This window comes from Sorex fumeus, unplaced genomic scaffold (assembly GCF_029834395.1).
Source record: "Sorex fumeus unplaced genomic scaffold, SorFum_2.1 ptg000003l, whole genome shotgun sequence".
In the NCBI taxonomy this organism is placed as follows: domain Eukaryota; kingdom Metazoa; phylum Chordata; class Mammalia; order Eulipotyphla; family Soricidae; genus Sorex; species Sorex fumeus.
The window spans coordinates 53387821-53407525 of record NW_026606060.1 but is presented as its reverse complement, the minus strand read 5'-3'; the positions used below and the strand labels follow the sequence as shown (position 1 = coordinate 53407525).

At 53.8% G+C, this 19705-nt stretch overlaps 1 protein-coding gene across 2 annotated transcripts in view; it reads right to left on the bottom strand.

Annotated features, from left to right (window-relative positions):
- The window catches only part of RFX4 (regulatory factor X4), a 152814-nt gene extending 133374 nt beyond the window's left edge, over nt 1-19440 (bottom strand). Inside the window, exon 1 of one of the 2 annotated variants that reach the window (XM_056118722.1) lies at nt 18989-19440. In XM_056118722.1, the coding sequence (XP_055974697.1) occupies nt 18989-19031 (43 nt within the window). In that variant the 5' untranslated portion in view covers nt 19032-19440. The remainder of the gene's footprint in view (nt 1-18988) is intronic. The other variant, XM_056118721.1, reaches the window with a different exon arrangement.
- Between the last annotated feature and the right edge of the window lie 265 nt (nt 19441-19705).

The following is a 19705-nucleotide window of genomic DNA, read 5'->3' as shown; positions in this document are numbered from 1 at the left end:
CTGCTCCCTCCTTCAGAGCAGCCATTCACTCGGAGACCAACTCCCTACCCCCGTCCTGCCCACCCTGCCTGCTCAGCTGAAAGAACCTCATCCGTCTGCCTTTTTCTGGGAGCAGGGCGACTGTTCCAGGGATGGAACGTGGGACTGACCATGCAAGGCCATGTGTGAGCCCCAGGCCCGGCAGCCCACTCACCCCTTTCCACCTGTCTTCAAGTACCTTAGCCTGGGTGGGGTGGGCGATTGGAGAGCGAGTACAGCAGATTCTGGTGCTGGCCGAACACACAGCCAGTCCAGGTTCAAGGCCCAGTCCCCCAGATGACCCTCCCAGCCCCACCAGGAGTAATGCCTGAGCACAGAGCCAGCAGTAAGCCCCGAGAACTTCTGGGTGTGCCCCCAGTCCCACCCATCCCCGCCAAAAGAAAAAAATTCCAACTGGGTTTTCACCACTAGGATCTCCTGACTCTATTTCCCTTAAAAACGCATCTTCCCCAAACTGCCCTTTGTGTGTGCACCTCAGTGTCCAGTCATTCCAACGGAAACATGGGCTCCAGAGGCCTCCTGATAAAGCTCATGGGTGGAGTGAGGAGGAGGAGGAGGAGAAGGTGGAGGAGGAGGAGGAGGAGGAGGAGGAAGAAGGGGTGGAGAAAGAGGAGGAGGAGGAGGAGGAGGGAGGCATGCAGATATCATTAATAGAAGCTACAGTGCTCATGGTGCAAGGTGCTCTCATCTCCATTCCTCATCACTGACTGCCCTGGCAGCCTCGGTACCCTCCAACCTCCCCAGCCACTCTGCTTCCCATTGTCTCCCCAGACTCTTCCAGCCTGTCCGCTCTGTCTGTCTTGCATCGGCAACAGGGGAAACTTCCCATGGGAGCAGATGCTTGTGCCAACCTAACTCTCCACTAGAGTGAGAGAGTCTCTCCTGAGGGCAGGGGCCTGGGGGTTCACACAGTGAAGAGGAGGAGGAGATCAGACATGTAAAGGCTTCTGGTGCCCCAGTTCCATGGACCTGCCCGATTCTGGATCCTTCCTGAGTCTGCTGCCTGCCTCTTAGAGCTACGAGGGGCACCTCGTAGGGGGTTGGGTTGAGTTTCCCTCCCCACCCCAAGCAGAACTCCGGTAGCCGAAAACCTCCAGAACCCAACCACCACCATGCTCAAGGCTACTGTCCACACGCTCGAATGAGCCTCACTTAAGAGAGGATGAACCTCACCCAAGACGGGACCAGCAGAAAAGCCCAGATATGCAGGACCCATGACTGAAATCTCCAAGCATGCTCAGATCAGGACTGGGCCTCCTCCTCCCCCCAGCTCCCCAGTTTTCCAGTAGCTTGGCAGTCACACCCACAAACTGCCCCCAGTGCCATGTAATCTCATCAATGGCCAAGACCTAGAGACTATAAACTAAAGCTCCCAGAAGAGAACAACACAGAATTTCCTGGAGCGCGCATCTGCATTCACGGCCCCAAGAGCTCTTTCTTACTCTCTATCTCACTTACTTATCAAAAATGACACACATTTGTTTGGTTTTAACATACTTGCTTGTATTCTCTTATCTACAGGCTTAAATGGTGGGATTGGTGTTTGAATATTATCTGTAATGAACTATTGTAAACTACTTTTATGAAAATTATATATGTATGTATATATATACACACACACATATATATACACATATATATAAAGAATCACTTTTCTTCCAGCCCTCATCCAAAAACACTGAACTCCCAGCAACACTCCAAAGGGCCTGGGGCACGTGGTCCCAGGCATGGGACCCAGCACCTCACACCCATGAGGCATATGGGCCAACACTTGAACCCCACACAGTACTGAACCATTTACAATGCTCTTTTTGTAAATCCTGAGTGCAAGAATGATTTTTTTTGTTGTTGATGTTGTTTTGAGGCCAGACCTGACAGTGCTCGGGGCTTAATCCTGGCTCTGTGCTCAAGGGATCACTCTTGGCAGTGGCTCAGGGGACCAAATGGAGTGCCAGGGATCGAACCCAGGTAGAACCATGTGCCAGCCAAACTCCCTATCCACTTTACCATTACTTCAGCCCCACATGTGGGTATTATTATGCCCCCTTATCACAATAAAGCAAGGCCAGAGAGAATGGTAGGGCGGAAGTGAGGGGGAGAAAGCCTGGATGAGCACAGCTAAGAGCTATGTCCTATGACACTAATGCATCCTCCCCGCTGGACCATCCATGTGACCAGGATTCGGCTGTCTCTCCCCCATCCTCTGGGGCCTCAATTGCGGCCGGCTCCAGGTGAGCAGGGGACACAGTGACATCTGCAGGACTGCGGTGTCCAGGTTAAGCACCTTCATCTTCACCCCCATCCCGGTCCCAGCAATGGCACGGCTCCAGGACCCACAGCCAGTCAGCAGCTGAGTCGGGATTTGAACCCGGCTGTGCCCTGACTATGAACCCAGATGCTGAACCACACACATCCTCAGAGTCTCTCTGAGTTCTCCGTAGCATTGCCCAGCCCCACAGAGTGAGCTCGATGCCCTCTCTCTCTGTAGGCGAGCTCCCATAAAAAAAAATAAATAAAACCCTTGGATGAGCCCTAAATTTAGCCCTTGCCCCTGTACCAGGATGAGAACGTTACTCGGGTCTCCCAAAGAGGAATCAAAAGAGCTATGCTTGGAGTATCATGCTTCACTCAAATGAGAGAAAGAATTCAGAGTTCTGACCTCTGTTGATGGTCAAGAATTAGGGATGCTGTCTCGTTTGCAGAGTGCAGAATCAGGAGTAACCCTTGAACATCTCTGGGTGTGACCCAAAAAGGAAAAAGAAAAAAAGAACGATCTCCTCATGAGGTTATTGTGAGAAAGAGGTTATTATGAAGGCTAAGAGAAATACTATTAAGTTCCTCCAGGACTCACTGGGTGTCCTTAGCCCTCAGCCCTGTGTTTGGGACCAGGTCTGCTTGTCACAGAAGAGCAAGTCATCAAGGAGAGGGAAAAGGGACATACAGAGAGGCACGGAAGCGATCAAGATGTTGACACTGCCTGGCACCTGAAGGCAGTTTCAGAGAGTTGCTCACCCACATGGACGTGCCAGGTGCCACGTGCACAGACCCAGCCAGTCCCAGAAAGCAAACAGAGAGGTCCGCGGGTCCATCCCCATGGACGGAGGGAGCATGGGCTTATGCTGGAGGCAGCTCTGGTAGGTGCCATATCCAGATCCTGACACAATGGGTATGGATGTGGGGGAACAGAGGAAGGTGCCTCCATCAGGCCGGGCAGTGCTATTGGGCAGCAAGGGTCAGTGCCCTGTGAGGACGAGTCGAGAGGCCGCCCTGGTGTGGAGGGGACCTTCCTGGCCACTGTGGGGGCACAGGAAACTCCAGTGTGCGGGGTCCTGAGGCTGTGTGCAAGGCTGCATCCCGGGGGGCAAGTTTCCCTGGGATGGGGACGATCCTCACTCACGGGCAGTAAGGGAGCATATTGACAGAGCCACAGATGGGGGCTCTGTGGCACCCGTCCAAGGGGTATGGGGCCAGAAGGAGAAGCAGCAGGTGACCCAAAGGCTCTCTGCTGACTTTTAGCATATGGCCCAGGGCCCGTGCTTAGCTTTGGCTGCATGGCTTTATCTAACCTTGCAGGTAAGTCCACTTCAAGTTGCCACCGTGCTGAAAAGCACATTGAGGTACAGTGAAGCTGAGTTCATGCAGCCAGCCTAGGGCAAAGCCACCAGGGCCCTCGCTACAATGACTGCGCCAATAGTGGCCACTGGTTGCATGATGATCCTAACAGCCGGCTTACTAGCTGCCAACTCTCCCACAACTGACAATGAATAGGCACTGTAAGCCACAACGTCACAGCAATGCCATGGGCTCTGAGCATCAGTGTGGGCGGGGTTCCACACTGGAACACATAACAGGGACCATCAGAAGTCATCCTGAAAATGTCATTAAGGCACGCAAAAGTCAGCTGGCTCGTTCTGCCAAAGGCTCACTCCGCCATTATTCAGACTCATGCGCTAGTGTTCTCCATATTTAATAATGCTTCCTCTTATGTAAAATGATGCCGACACCATAGAAAAACTGCGTGACGATTACTCAAAAAATGAAGATGCCAAATACCCGATGGTCCAGCTAGTCCTTTTCGGGCTCCTTCACCTGAAGCACTAATTTGAAAAGATGCACGCACCCTTATATTCACTGTGGCGTTACTGATAATAGCTGAGGTTTGGAAACAGACAGTGATGGATGATGTGGAACAGAGACCCAACAGAAGAGTGTTCAGCTACTAAAACAAGAAACCCTGCACTGTGACAAGGATGGACCCAGAGGGTATCATATCCAGTGAAGAGTCAAAAAAAGACAAAATGACTGCCCTCTCCTGGGAAAGCCAGAGTTACGAGAAACAAACAAGACAAAACTAAAATGGGTTCTTAGCTATGAGAGTCCCATGGTGGTGGCCAGCGGGGAGGGGCTGGCCGGTGATAGGTAGGTCAGGAAATGGGATCGATTCTGGAGGGAGTCAGATTAGGTGGTAGCCACAGACATTAAAACTGCGCTGCTGAGATAGAGAAGGGACCACTAAGTAAAGGATGCTTGGAGGGCTCGCTCAGGATGGGAGATGCATGCTGAAAGTAGACTATGGACCCAACATGATGGCCACTTAGTACCCGTATTGCAAACCGTAACACCCAAAAGGAAAGAGACAGTAAAAGGGAATGTGCCTGCCACAGAGGCAGAGGGGGATGGGGGGTGGCGGGAGGGATACTGGGAACATTGGTAAAGAATGGGCACTGGTGGAGGGATGGGTACTCGATCACTGTATGACTGAAACGTAATCACGAAAGTTTGTAAGTCTGCAATTGTATCTCACGGTGATTCTTTTAAAAAAAAATTAAAACAAAGCAAAACAAACAAAAAAACCACACAGAGCTGGACACCGGATCCTACTGTTAGAAGGGATGAGGAGCTTTTTCCTGCCCTGGGCCATGAGGTTTATAACACCATTCCTGAGTCACACAGTATAGCAGATGGGCCACAGGCACCCGTGTCTGCCCCCAACACTCCAGGGCCAGGCAATAGGATTTTGCAGGTCGGACATCTCCCACCCCTATAAATGAACAATCTTACCTCAAAAAAAAAAAAATGTAAGCTCCAAAAGAGAAAAATTGTGTATAAATAAACAGACAAAACCCTGGAAAGGGGGTGTGGGGGATCAGAGTCCACATCTGCCAAAGTAAGTGGTGGGCGGGGCATTTTCTCCACTGGGAAGTAGAAGGCTGCACTCAAAGCAGGGCAGTACAAAGCAGCCCCGGAAGGCGCACCCTAGGGGTCAGCAGCATCCTGCAGCCAGAGTCATCTCCAAGTGCACCTGACAGCAGGTGTGCCCAGTATACCCAGAGAGAGTACTCCCATACACCCAGGAAGTAGCTGCACTACCCTGAGAGAGTACTCTCATACACCCAGGGAGTATTCCCATTTATCCATGGAGTACCCCCCCTACACACAGAGAGAATACTCCCATATACCCAAGGAGTAACCCCACTACCTAGAGGGAGTACTCCCATATACCCAGGGAATATTCCTACTTACCCATGAAATATCCCCCACTACACCTAGAGAGAGTACTCCCATACACCCAGAGAATATTTCCACTCTGCCCAGAGAGAGTACTCCCATATACCCAGGGAGTATTCCCACTATACCAAGGGAGTATCCCCACTACACCCAAAGAGAGAATACTCCCATACACCCAGGGAGTACCTGCACTACACCAGAGAAAGTACTCCTATACACCCAGAGAGTGTACCCTACTACACTGGGATCTGCTGTCTGGGTGAGGGGAGGCTGGTGCTTGGAACTCTCTGGTACAGAGGGTAACGGGTGTGGACATCTCTACCTTCTAGCTCAGGGTTTTAGTAGCTGCAGAGGGGGCCTGGCATGGGTTCCAGAGCATTCTGGGTTCACATCCTTCTTTGTAGCTGGAGTGATAGCAGAGCGGTAAGGCATTTGCCTTGCAAGTGGCTGGCCCGGCCGAGCTGGGTTCTATTCCTTCACCCCCTCAGAGAGCCCAGCAAGCTACCAAGAGTATCTCGCCCGCAGGGCAAAGCCTGGCAAGCTCCCCGTGATGTATTCGATATGCCAAACACAGTAACAACAAGTCTCACAATGGAGACGTTACTGGGCCCGCTCGAGCAAATCGATGAACAACAGGAGGACAGTGCTACCTCATCCTTCTTTGTGCTCTCTGCCCCGACTCTGTTTCCTCGTCCATAAACAAGGACAATCGCCTCATAATTTCAGAGCAATAATGATAAAAAGAGGTGACAGGTCTAAGTGTTGAGCACAGTCCTTAGAAAAGATGACACCTCTTTCTCTCTCTCTTTGTAATTGGGGTGCCAGTTTACAGCAGCGCTCCTGTTTAAGGCTTCGCTGTCCAGCTCCTCAGCTCACTGCCACCCAGTGCACCCTTCCACCACGCTGCTTAAATGACTCCCAGACCACCTCATTTTGCCCCTCCTCTCTCCCCCGCCCCAAGATTACAAATTTTATTAATCTCCCTATTCAATCTCAAGAAGGGAGTCCCTTTCTTGAAATATGTATGGAGAGAAAATTGTGAGAATAGCTTATTAAGCCTGTAATGACCAAAACGACTTCAAGCCCTTCCTGTCCTCTTACGCCCGCTCTGCTGCCTTCCTATGATCTCCTTTCTCCCTCTCCCCTTCCTCCATCTCTAAAAGCATGTATGTATCATTACCTGGTCTAGGATACTTGCTGCACTCACACAGCTTTGGTGTTTTCAGATAAAAAAAAAAAAAAGTTGGCCAACCGACAGTCCCAATGGGACTCCTTTCTTTGGCTTTCTCCTGTCCGGGACCCCCAGGAACTTCCCCCACTGGGCCTGACTCTGGCTCATAGACCAGCAGCTCTGCCCATCCCTAAGCTCCAGCTGCCGATCCCTATGAGGTAGAATAATCTGCATCCTGGGTGCTTAGAGGAAACCCCAAAGAAGCAGAGAAAGAATCCATTCTTCTCACCACAGCTAAGTTTCCAAACTTTAACACCAAGTCTTGATGAAAAGAAAAGCTATGGGGCTTTTTTGTTTGTTTTTGGAAAGCCTGACATTTCTGAAAAGGTCCCCTACTCAAGCCACAGTAACCTCAGCAACTCTGCCCACCGAGCTGAAAATAAAAGTTCAGGGAAACCCAAGGCCTCTCACGAGGACAGGGCCCAGCTTTAGAAAGCGTCTTTGCCCTGCTCACAGCTCCTCCTTGGGCCCCCTCACACCCTGCTCCTGAAGTGCCCAGGGCTTTCACAGTTCTCTTCTCCACTGGCAAAGAAAGCCTTGGGGAAACCGCTGCTGCTTTGCAAAGAGACAAGTTTGCAAAACCAGGAGAGAAATAAAACTCTGAGAAACAAAATTTCCACCAATTTAGTGGTAATGTAGGATGTCGCAAAATTAGTGGATTTTTAGGGAAGGGTACTTGATCGTTGTAAGAATACAACTGTACCTCATGGTGTTTTACTAATAAAAAAAAATTAGTGGATTTTTCGGGGGGTTGTTTTGGGGATCCTTCTGGCAGTACTCAGGAATCTCTATTGGTGGGGGCACGGGGGAGGGGCAGGTTTTGAGGAACACATATGGAATACCAGTTGTCAAACCGCAAGTGGGCCACTTGCAAAGACCTACTCGCTGTACTATCTCCATGGTCCCCAAATTAGTGGATTTTCTCTGGGGCAGGCAACTCACAAAGGCACCATTCTCCCTCTCCTAACAGCCAAGGGAACTGAACCTCATAACTGAACCTCACAAAGACCAAGCAAAATGTTTCACGTAACTGATCAATTTCATCCTAAGATTAGAGTTTAGGTCACAAACCCCAGCCTGGAGTTTTACAAAAGCCTGACAATTTCAACAGAAACTGGGCCTGCCCAGGAGCATTCAGGATAGTCCACAAATCAGAAAGATATGTATTATCTGGGTGAACACCCAAAACCCAGATGAACCCGTCAGAAACGGCTGCCATGGGCTCCACAAGGCCGTGCAGGCTCGTTTTGTTTGAAATGATGACTTCTACTCAGGGAACGGGCAAAGGAAATGTGTCCTCTTCCCAAAATCATTCAACACAAACACATTGACTTTTTTTTATCCCGCCACAAAATGCCTCAAAAATCAGATGCTCGCAATGTGATCAGCAATCGCTCGTCACACGTGAGCTTCTTCAAATGACAGTTCAAACTCAACAAAGTTGAGGAGAAGTTCACGCGTGCAGACAAGGGCACCTCTGTTGCCAGAGAAGGGATTTGGGGGGTTCACTGCTTAGGAAGGGTCCTTTTCCACTAGGTCTGACTCAAAACCTGCTAAAGCCAGCAACCTCCCTGAAGCTGTTTTTAAACCGCACTGACCTTTAGCACAGTTGGGAGGGAGCAAGCGCTCAGGCCAGGCAGCCCCGTCCAGCCTTGGCTGGGAGATAGCCTTCTCAAAGGCCACCCTGTCCCTTTAAATAAAGTAGAACGCCGGCCACCACATAGACCCCACCCGTCCAGAGTCCCCTGCCCACAGATAACTCTAAATTGCACAGGGCGAATCACCTGTTGCTGGTTTACTGAAGTTTAAGCCACCGCCCAGGGGTCAGCTCTGAGTGTCAGCTGGGGCACAAGTGAAATCAAACCATCCACAGCCACACAGGTCCCACAGGGGACCACACTCCGTGGTGAACATAATCTGTGGCTTTTGCTCTTTTTTTTTTTTTTAATAAGGGCTTCTTCTTCATCGCTCTCAGAGAAGATGGTTAACATTCAAAGGTAAAATGAAACAAACAAACAAAAAAGATAGAAATAAAACATGGATTATTTTCTCAAAAGGAAAAAGAAAAAAACATGCAGAGGCCGATAGCTCTGCGTGCTGGAGACCTGGGTTCGATTCCCAGAGCCACATAGTCCCCAAGTCAAGCGGGGAGTGACCTCTGAGCACAGAGCAGGTGTGACCCCGAACAGATTCAGGTGTGCTCCCCAAGCAAAACCAAAACAGAACAAAAGGCAAGAAAGGCAAAAAAAAAAAAAAAAGGTAAAATGGTAAAGGTAAAGGCCCTCCCGTTGTTCATCGATTTGCTCGAGCGGACCCAGTAACATCTCCATTGGAGACTTTGTTGTTACTGTGTCTGGCATATCGAATACATCACAGGGAGCTTGCCAGGCTCTGCCGTGAAAAAAAAAAAAACTACCACCTTTCTGAATCCTGCTAAAACGAATTTCTGAGAAAGGCTCTTTTTATTTTTGGCTTTTTTGGGTCACACCCGGCGATACACAGGAGTTACTCCTGGTTCATGCACTCAGGAATTAGCAGTGCCCGGAGGAACATGTGGGATGCTGGGAATCAAACCTAGGTCGGCCGCATGTAAGGCAAACACCCTACCCGCTGTGCTATCGCTCCAACCCTGTTCCATCTTTAAAACAATGCTGCTTGGAGCTGGAATGATAATTGGGTGGGTAGGGTGCCTGCCTTGCATGCAGCCGACCCGGGTTCAACCCTCTGCACCACGTATGGTACCCCAAGTCCCTCGAGGAGTGATCCTGGAGTGCAGAGCCAGAAGTAGGCCCACCGGTGTGGCCTAAAGAAGTAATGCTGTAAACAATGCTGCTTACAAGTCGAAAGCTGGCTCTGAGAAGGCCGTGAGGAGGCTGAGCCGCCACGTTCTGTGTCAGGTAGGAGAGCGGGAGCCACACACACACACACACACACACACACACACACACGGGGAGGGCGTGGGAGGGCGCTACATTGGCAGGAGCTTTAGCCTGTGTCTATTTTCCCTGAGGACTTATGGAATCTACTCCAGGACCAAAATCCCAGCCACGAGGTGTTACCACTAGAGTCATATTTGCCAGTTACTTCAACCAACAGGAAAACACCAGAAGGCAACCAAGATCACACACACACACACACACACACACACACACACACACACACACACATCAAATGCCTTAAAACATGTAGAAAAGAAACAAATCCTGCTCTCCAGAACATGAGAGAATGACTGGTCTCAACCAAGACGCGGTAGAGCTTCGCAGCACAGGAAACTTCCAGATGCTGAAGATGTCTATTCCCCACCCTGACCCAGCTCCCCAACTGCCCACCAAGGTTCCAATCCCATTACCCAACTCGGACCCCACCCCAGGGAAATCAGGTATTTTTAATAGCTGAACCTCCCAGGCAATTTTAAAGGAGCCATTTTACTCTCCTAACAGCCCTGCATAGTGAGGGTTTCATTAAGGAGGAAAACAAGCTTAGAAGAGTTTGATCCTTCACCTGGGGCGACCCAACTGGGAAATGATAAGAGCTGGGCTTGAAGCCTTGGGGGTCCGGATAACAGAGCTCACGATCTTTGCACTAAGCCACACCACGTACATCTGGCATTACAGGTTGCCTCCGAGCTGTGACAGGCTCTTGGCTGCTACCCTGTTTGTTAAATTACACACATCTTTCCCAGTGGCTCTCCCTGGCTGATCTGTGTTTCCTGGGGAGCAGGGGAAGGGACAGGGGCACCGAGCCATGCAGAGCCTTGCCATTCTCAGAAACAAAATAAATCCCAACTGACCATCAAAGGAATTCTAAAGACTAATGTGCATTTCCTACATGTAGTAAAAAAAAAAAAAAAAAGGAGGGGGGCATATTTTGATTTGAGTCCTGGTTTTTATCAACAATAGTCTCTACAAAGAACACTTTGATATCAAGAGGAGAAATAGTCTGGCTCTTGCTACAGGGAGAAACACTTTCCTGGCATCCCTTCCACCATCCTCGCCCTCGGACTCTGGACACAGAGAGTGTGGGGCCCGGAGAAAGCGGGGATGGGCTCGGGTTAGGCTCCTTCCCCTCTTCTTAATATTTATCTACCCCCATGCCCCACTGCATAAGATGGAATAGATAACAGGTTCCACCATGGAGGTTGACATTGGAACTAAGAGTTCCCTGGAAAGGCTTCGTGCATGCCTGCCACAGGACTGTCACACTGTCACATTGTCCTCCCGTTGTTCATCGATTTACTCAAGCAGGCCCAGTAATGTCTCCATTGTGACAATTGTTACTGTGTTTGGCATATCGAATACGTCACGGGTAGCTTGCCAGGCTTTGCGGTGTGGGGGAGATACTCTCGGTAGCTTGCTGGGCTCTCCGAGAGGGGCGGAGGAATCGAACTCAGATTGGCCATGTTGGCCGCTTGCAAGGCAAATGCCCTACCCACTGTGCTATCGCTTCAGCCCCATGTCATAAAGAGCAGTCTTAAAAATACCAAGGAAAAGTTAACTGTGTGACTTACATTCCGTATCAGGCATGTGTGGGCTGGAGCGATAGTACAGCAGGTAGGGCGCTTGCCTTGCATGTTTGTCCCTAAGCTGGGTTTGTCCCTCGGTACCCCGTACGGCTCTTCAAGCCTCACCCAGAATGATCCCTGGGCATAGATCCAGGAGGCAGCCCTGAGAGCCACCAAGTGTGGCCCTGAAACAGAAACACCTGTGGCCCACGCAATTTTGATATATCTTGCTCCTGGCCACCGAGGTCTGTGTTACCAGAACCTGCAAGAGCAGCAAAACTCATTCAACACCTTCATTTCCAGCTCAGAACTTTGTCGTCAGCCCATACTGGCTGTGATTAATGGTAGACATTTGGTCTAGGCACTGTTTTAGGTTCTACATTTAGACTAAACTGTGCATCCAGGTGGAGACACATCATCAGCAAGATCTGCACGTTCTCAGGGGCTCCTTAACCGGGCTGGATCACAGCAGCCTTCAAATAGCAGCAAGTCAGTCCCTATGGAAATTTCATCTCAGCCTAGCGAAGCTTCCAGGCCATTGGCCTGTGGCCTCTGGGAAGAAAGGCATCTGCAAGGGAATCACCTTCTGCCCATGTAATGTAGTCACTTCATTACTGAGAGGTTCCCCTTCAGGATGCTACTCCCTCATCTGAAACCAGCTGTTTTTATATTTACCTACATCACATGGGGCTGGAGTGATAGCACAGCAGGTAGAGCATTTGCCTTACACGCAGCCAACATGGCCAAACCGAGTTCGATTCCTCTGCCCTTCTCGGAGAGCCTGACAAGCTACCGAGAGCATCTCGCCTGCACGGCAAAGCCTGGCAAGCTACCTGTGATGTATTCGATATGCTAAACACAGTAACAACAAAGTCTCACGATAGAGACGTTACTGGACCTGCTCGAGAAAATCGATGAACAATGGGAAGACAGTGACAGTGACAGTGACATAACATGCATTTGCCGACAAAATATATATTATGTATTAACCTACATAAATTGTTTTTTTGTTTTTCTGTTTCTGGTTTGGGGCTCATACCAGGCTGTATTCAGGATTCGCTCTGGCTCTGCATTCAGGGATCACTCCTTGGGAGACCATATGTGGTTTGAGGAATCAAACCTGGAGAAGTCATGTAAAAAGCAAATGCCTTAATCCCTGTACTCTCTCTAGCCCAATCTATGTAAATTCTCTAGAATTTAGGTTTCTGAGGAGCCTAGAAGATATTTTTATTAAGCCTTGTATCTGACAATGTACCAGGCCCACCATGGGTGGTGAGCAGTTTTCTTGAATGAATGAATGAATGAATGGGTGAATGAATGCATGAAGTAGACTAAAACTTTATATGTCCCAAATCAACCACAACCACTATGATAGCACAGCGGTAGGGCGTTTGCCTTGCACGCAGTCAACATGGCCGACTCGAGTTCGATTCCTCTGCCCCTCTCGGAGAACCCGGCAAGCTACCGAGACACTCTTGCCCCTGGCAAGCTCCCCGTGACGTATTCGATATGCCAAACACAGTAACAACAAAGTCTCCAATGGAGACGTTACTGGGCCTGCTCGAGCAAATCGATGAACAACGGGAGGACAGTGACAGTGACAGTGACCACTGATGTCATTTAAAAAGCCTCTTCAAATGCAGAAGCACAGACCAATGGGGAGGTTTTCTCCGGGGCCCTAAGAGTACAGTCCGGGATGCGTACACTCCTCCATCCATCCCCTCTTTACGTGGGGTTCCAGTCATCTGATGGCAGAGCCCTGTGAGCAAGCCCAGGCTAGGCTCTGGAACCTTCCAGAGGGAAAGGATGGGTGGGTGTAGGGAAGGAGTGGCTTTCCCAATCTGGTCTCTCTTCCAGTTCTGCCACGTAAAGCTTGTGACCCATCCCCACCATGGGCCAGACCCTCCATCATCCTAAAAAGAGATAGGCGGCAATTGTATTAAGGGAAAGTAGTTGACTAGCCTATGAAGACAAAAGAAAGCGACTCTTTCTTTTGGTGTGGGTGCTCCCCAGGAGGACTGCCCCTTTGAGTCACATAATCCCCCACTCCCGAGAGTCTCTGTCTTCTCACCTCAAATGCATCCTCAGACCCTGACCACAGCCCTACCCTCCTTCTCCCACAGGTGCACAGGACCCACCTAGTGGGTATAGTTTATCTAACTATACAAATAATCCATCTTCTGAGTTCATCCTCTCTCCCCTAAACCTTCATAAAACTGGCAACGTGCTCTGCAATGACAGGGAAAGATGACAACCAGCAGGAATGCCTGCCAGAGCTCATGTGCCCACCCCACCACACACACCCAGTGCCCAGGGTTCCTGTAACAAAAGTCAGGCGAGCCTCAGGGGAAGGGGTGGGAGTTGGGGGGAAGTTCCACAGAAACCTGCAGACTGGAATTCCACATTATACAGCCTCCACCTTTCATGGCCAAGATGCCACGCAGAACAGTCACTTGACTGAGAAACCCTGAGTTTGGTTCTGGGTGGAACTACGCCTCCCAGCCCAGCTCACAGCAGACTCTGAGCACCTGAAAAACTTCATGAACCACTTTATGAAAAAAAAAACAAAAAAACTTCATGGAAAAAACTCCATGAATAAGCTAGGGCAGATGCCATCAGGGGCACCAGCACCTCATGGAGCAGTTGGACTTTTGATCAAGTCCAGCCCATTCTTTTACAGACGAAGGGTGTGGGTGGATTCCAGTTTCCCTTGGATGGCAACGTGTTGGCACTGCAGAGGCCAGTCAAATCTGATGCTCTGAAGCATCTCAAGAGTCTCCTAACTCCACACTGAAGCAGCCCTATCCCAGCTGGGGTCTCAAGCGACCTGAGGAGCACTGAGAACTGCCACCACAGGGGGTTGGGCTTCCATCTGATCTGCAATGACTTCAGGGCGTGGGAAGCAAGTCCCAGAGCAAGGCTGTTGGGGGGAACCGGTTCACATACTTCTTCCTGGATCTGCAATTTGGTCCAACCCCGGGTGGTTGAGCTCCTTGGAACCCCCTTTTTCTTTTTCTGCAGGCCATGAAAAGCAATCTCAGAAGGCGAGTATAGTTTAGCTAACTAGACAAGTGTCCGCATCCGAATTACAGCTCACAGCTTCTCCCACTGTCCGGAGGAAATTAATCCAGACACACACACACACACACACACACACACACACACACACACACCCTTTCACTGACTACACACCAGCCTGAGCGTCCTCCCCATCCCCCGCCTGCCCCCCAGCCCCGATATTTACCACCTATTCCGACCAAATAGGGACCCCCCTCCTCCTCCTCTTCTCTTTCCCGCCCTAGCCTAACCCCTCACCCTTTCAGATCTTGGAGGAGAAGGGCGAAGGGGGGGGGGGGGGGGCGGTGAGAAACTCATCCCGGGCGACCCACGGGTCTTGGAGAAGAAAAGCCCGAACTTTTCACGTTGGGGGTCGTGGAGGAGGCCGGCGCAGTGCCCAGCTGGCGCCTAACCTCGAGGCTGGACGCGCACCCGCAGAGGAGGGGTGGGCGGGGGCGGGCAGGCGGGCTGGGAAAAGGTGTAGCTGCTGGAGAGAAATTAAGAGTCCGCGGTGCCTCTGGGAAAGCAGGACGGTCCAGCTCTCGGCCCGCCGCGGGGAGGCCCCGTCCAAACCCCACTCGGCCTTTTGTTGTCCGCCCCTGCCTCTGGCTCCCGCTCCTGCCTCCGGTCCCCGGCCCCCCTGAAGTCACCCCAACTGCACTCATAATATTTTGCTTTGCGCCAGGTCTGTTTTCCCCCCAGCCGACTTCCAGCAGTCTCCATGGTAACGCGGGGCTGCGGGGGACGGGCGCAGCTCTGGAAATCTCTGGCCCGCGCCACCCCGCGACCCCTGTAAACTTTCCTGGCTCTCGGGGTCCTGAGGGCCGGGTGGGAAAACGCGCTGTCTGTCTGTCTGGCTGGCTGGCAGGCTGGCTGGCTGGGCCCGGCCGTTGCGCGGGCTCGGGTGCGGGGTTTCCCCCGGTCCGACGCGTCCGCGCTGCGAGGGTGGCGGCCACCGGCCTGGACAGCCCGGGACCACGCGGCACTGCCTTGACCCTGCAGCCCAAGCCAGACGCCGCCGCTTGGCAGGTGGTGAGGGTGGGGGGCGCGCGAGCCCCTTTCCGGCCACACACACAGGCCTGGGGAGGGGAGGGGGCGAGGGAGCAGAGCTCAAACCCCTGGGCCTTTGCCGGCCAAGGCTCCGGGTGGCCGCCGGCGCCTGAGAGAGGATGGTCGCAGCCCGGGGCGCGCTCCCACCCCCAGACGCTCTTTGCCTCGAGGGCCCGGCGCCAAGGGCAATATTTATATTCCCACCTGGGGTCCCACGGAGCCAGATTGGACCTTGTGTTGGGCCGGGGGCCTGCAGACAAACGTGCCTCCCCGCCGTTGCGGTCTCGAGGGGCTCAAATCCCGTTCCAGGGGGGTTCGGACCGCCCGAGCTCCGGACTCTGGCGACCGGGACGGAAAGTGGCTAGAGGCAGAAGTTTCCAGTTCGGCCCCGGCTCCCTGGGTCTCTAACGCGCCACCCCGGTTAGCAAGAAACAACCCCTCTGTTGCGTAGGCGACCCCGCGGGCCCAGCCCAATTTGCGCACGTTCTCAGCGGCCTAACATTCTACCTACGTTTACCCCCACCCCCCACCCACGTTCTCGAATCTTCCGGGTACCTTGAGTAGCCGAGCAACGCTCGCCTCGGGTGGGGAGGAGGGGGTGAGAGGTGTGGGCAGGACGCACCTGATTGGCCCCGCCGGCCACGACACGCCGCCGCCGCCGACTGCTGCGCGCGTGGGGTCGGTGCGCGCGAGGCTGCGCGCACGTGGGGCCGGAGCGCCCAGCCCGGGTCGCTCACCCGCCCGAACGGCAAAGCGCGGCCCGGCCGACTGGACGTTGCGTCCACGGTCCCGCGCGACTCCGGCACTCCCCGGCTGCAGCCCGAGCTGGGCTGCGCGGCGGTGGGGCTCGGGGGATCGCGGCTCCGCGAGGTTACGCTCCGCCGCCTCCAAGCCCCAGGCCCAGGAGGCGCGCGCCGGCTCCCGGCCTCCCCCCGACGGGGCTATTGTCTTAGCCCCCCACTTGTGGAGTATTTTAGAAAAAAAACTTGAGGAATCTATTACCGGCTCGGTGCGCGGAACAAAGGGGAGCGTTTCCGCAGGTCACGCTGAAGTGGCCCCCAGGCCGGCTCCTAGAGCCCCGGCCCCTGCAAAACCGCTCTCGCGGGCCCGAGGCACTTGGCGGGGATTTTCCTGTTAAGGAGTAGGGGACGGAGGCCCCGCTCGCCGGCCCCTCTGATCCGGGACGCTCCCGACTTCGGCCTCGCTGCGCGTCGCCAGCCTCCAAAGCCCTTTCGGAATGGAATCGTTAATATGACGTGGCTGGGTGTCGCGCCGTCGGTGAAAGGAGCAGGACCTAGCCTCCCGGGTCTCGGCCAGCCGCGGGAAATAATCTGTACCTACCACGGAGGACGCAGGAGAAAAACTAATTGGATTAAGTGGAGCTGAGCGAAGGGCCCCCGCGCCCGACCGCACCGAGCGCGAGGCCCCGCTCACGGCTTTGGCGAGCCCCGGGTGCGCCCTCATGTCCTCTCCTCGCTGGCCGGCTCCCCACACTTTTCCTTTGGAGTTTAGGTTATGGGGAGAGGGGGAATCCTCGGATTTTCCGAATGGTCTGGTCGGGGAGTGCTGGGGGGGGGGGGGCGGAGGGGGAGAAATTTCGGTTTCACAACATGTTTGGGGTGTTTGCCACGGAGGGTAAAGTGGCCACATAGCTGTGACCCAAAGTGACCGAAAGCAGAAGGCTTCCAGAGCCCAGCACTCTCCAAAACACATGCAGAAACGCAAGTCGTTAGTTAGAGGGGGGCAGCCAATGCCCCCCCTACTTCATGGGCAATGCTGGATGTCTGAGCAGGAGACCCCAATTCCCTCTATGAAACCCCCAGGTCAGATTTTTGGCAAACAATGCAGACGTGGGTTTAGTTTTGTGCAAGAAGGTTCTTTAAAGTTGAGGAGGCTGCAGCAGTGCTAGCTACTTGATAGAATAATGCATTCTAGAGGGAGCTTTCCTCAGAGCTAGCAGAGGGGATCCCAGTACGCACTACCCCCCCCCCCCCAACACACACAATGATGCATACACCAGCACCCTGACCAGCTCGGGTTATGCCTCTTCTTGCCTGTCTTCCTCATAGTATACAGCCAGGAGGACTTTGGGGCTCAGCCTTGCCCCACTCCCAGGGGGTCATACCCACTGCGGACAGTGCAGTGGAGAGGGTGGTCGACCTTGGGGTCAGAGACAAGGACTCTGGGAGCCGAACATCCCGCTGCTCAGAGAGGGGGACGGTGTGGGGCCTGCAGGGGCTGGAAAGCTTTCTCAGGGGCCCTAGAAGAACCATCCGGGGCTCCACCTAGACGACCCCTGCCCTCAGCCCACATCCCATTTCCAGGCTGCTAGGGGTGGAGCTGGGGGCGCGGGTGAGGCTTTGTTTTTTCGCTGGGAGCTGAAGGGTCGCATGTGCGTTGGGGTCTGGCAGAGGCTGGACACTTGTTGCAGCGGAAAGCTCCAGGCCGCTCCCACCGTCGCCAGCTGCCGACAGACCCCCGCCCCCCAACTCATCCCTGCCTCTCCCTAATCCCCTCTCCTCCAGGACCCCGAGACTGCAGCGAGCTGCTTGGAAGGTGCGACTGCTTGAAAGACTATGAGGACGGGTTGAACCTTCTCCCCCGCCCCCCAATGTGACTTGGGGGCTCCGGGCGCCGATAGGGAAGTTTGGCGGCTCCTTCAAAGGTGCTAGAAGTGGGCGGTGGCTTTAGCGCTACCGGAGAAAGGACCAGAAGCCTCCCGGGCGCTTTCGTTGTATATACATTCCTCAACCCCCTCCGTCCTGATGGACCGGCGGGCCGCGCGACTCCAACCCCTGACCCCACTTGCCTCCAAGGCCTCCTCCCCCCGGACGCACAGTATTCGGCACAGCCTGCCGCCAGGCCTCGCCGGCCACGCTGCGCCCCGCGCTCTCTCCAGCGGGCTCAGCTCTGCAGCGGCCCGGTGCCCCGGCGCGGAAGGAGGTCACATCTCCAATCCAACAGCGGGGACCCGGGGTCTCCACCTCCGGACCGCCCGGATTCCCTCGGGAACAGCGGCTGGGCCTCCGCGACTCTCGCCAGCCGCGCGATTCCACCAGCCCGCGCCTCGGTTCCCACCTCCCAGGCGCGGGACTCAAGCATCACCCTCCCCCGCCTCCGGGGCGTTCCGCTCGGCTTCCTAGCCCTCGCGGGCAGCGCAGAGCGCACCGCTATTCGGGGGTTGGGGGGGGATGGGGGGTTGGCGGGGGTGGGGGGCTTGCAAACCCGGGGGAGGAGCCGGGCCTGGCAGGGGGCGGTCGGCTCGCAAAGTTTTTGCCAGTGGCACCTCGAGTTCGCCGCGAGCCAGAGAATCTTTACGTAACTTTGTGTCCGGGGCGAGCGCGCGCGCACACACATCTACCCGCACAATCACACGCGTCCACAGACTCGCACACGTTTCTGTGCATCGGCTTGCACACCACCGCACAGCGCGCCGGGTCGGAGACTTGTGTGTGCACGTCCTCCGCCCTTCCCTGGGGTCCCGCTGTCAAGATGACCCTGCTGAACTTTTCTGCAACTCTTTCGAAAGTTCCCCCCATTCCGCCCCCCCCCCCTTGGCTTTCCCTCCCGACATCGCCCCCAGCCCCAGCAGCAGGACTAACCTGTGGAATCCATGTCGGGTTCCTCCAGTAACCCACAATGCATGCTCTTCCCATGGACAGCACAGGCGCCCCCCAAAAGTCCTGATGCCTGGGGATCCCCCTGTGCTAGAGATGCCCAGGGAGCAAAAGGGAACGGAGAAGGAGAGAAGCAAAGGCTGAGAGCGTGCAAGAGTAAAAGAGAGAGGGGGAAAAAAAGATAAAAGAGCAAAGGAAAAGAAAGAGAAAGAAGAAAAGAGAAAGAAGAAAAGAGAGAGTGAGCGAGCGAACGCAGAAGGGGGAGAGCGAGCGAGCGAGGGGACACTCAGTAATCCAGCCGGGCAAAGCCAAACCCGTCAAAATGTTTGCGGATGTTTCATGGGAAAAAGCATCATTTTATAGGAGCCCCGATGGGAGCAATGTCATTGATAGGCCAGCCGGCCTGATGAATGGCCGCTCGTCAGATGGGGCCGTGGCGAGGCGCACTGTGAAGCCCATTGTGGGCCTGTTTTGAATAAGAAAAGCCGCCTCCGAAAAGGGGGGCTCAGAGCGACGCAATCCCAGCCCTCCGACTTCCCCCTTCTATTATAGCATTAGCAACGTTTTTCTTATTTAAAGTTCCAGAGGCCTTCTCCAGCCTTCGCCCGGCACTCATTATAGGCGAAATCAAAATTGGCTTAGATGTGCCCCCCCCAACCTCCCCACCTCACCCCTCCCAGGATCGGGCGGGGCGCGGCGCAG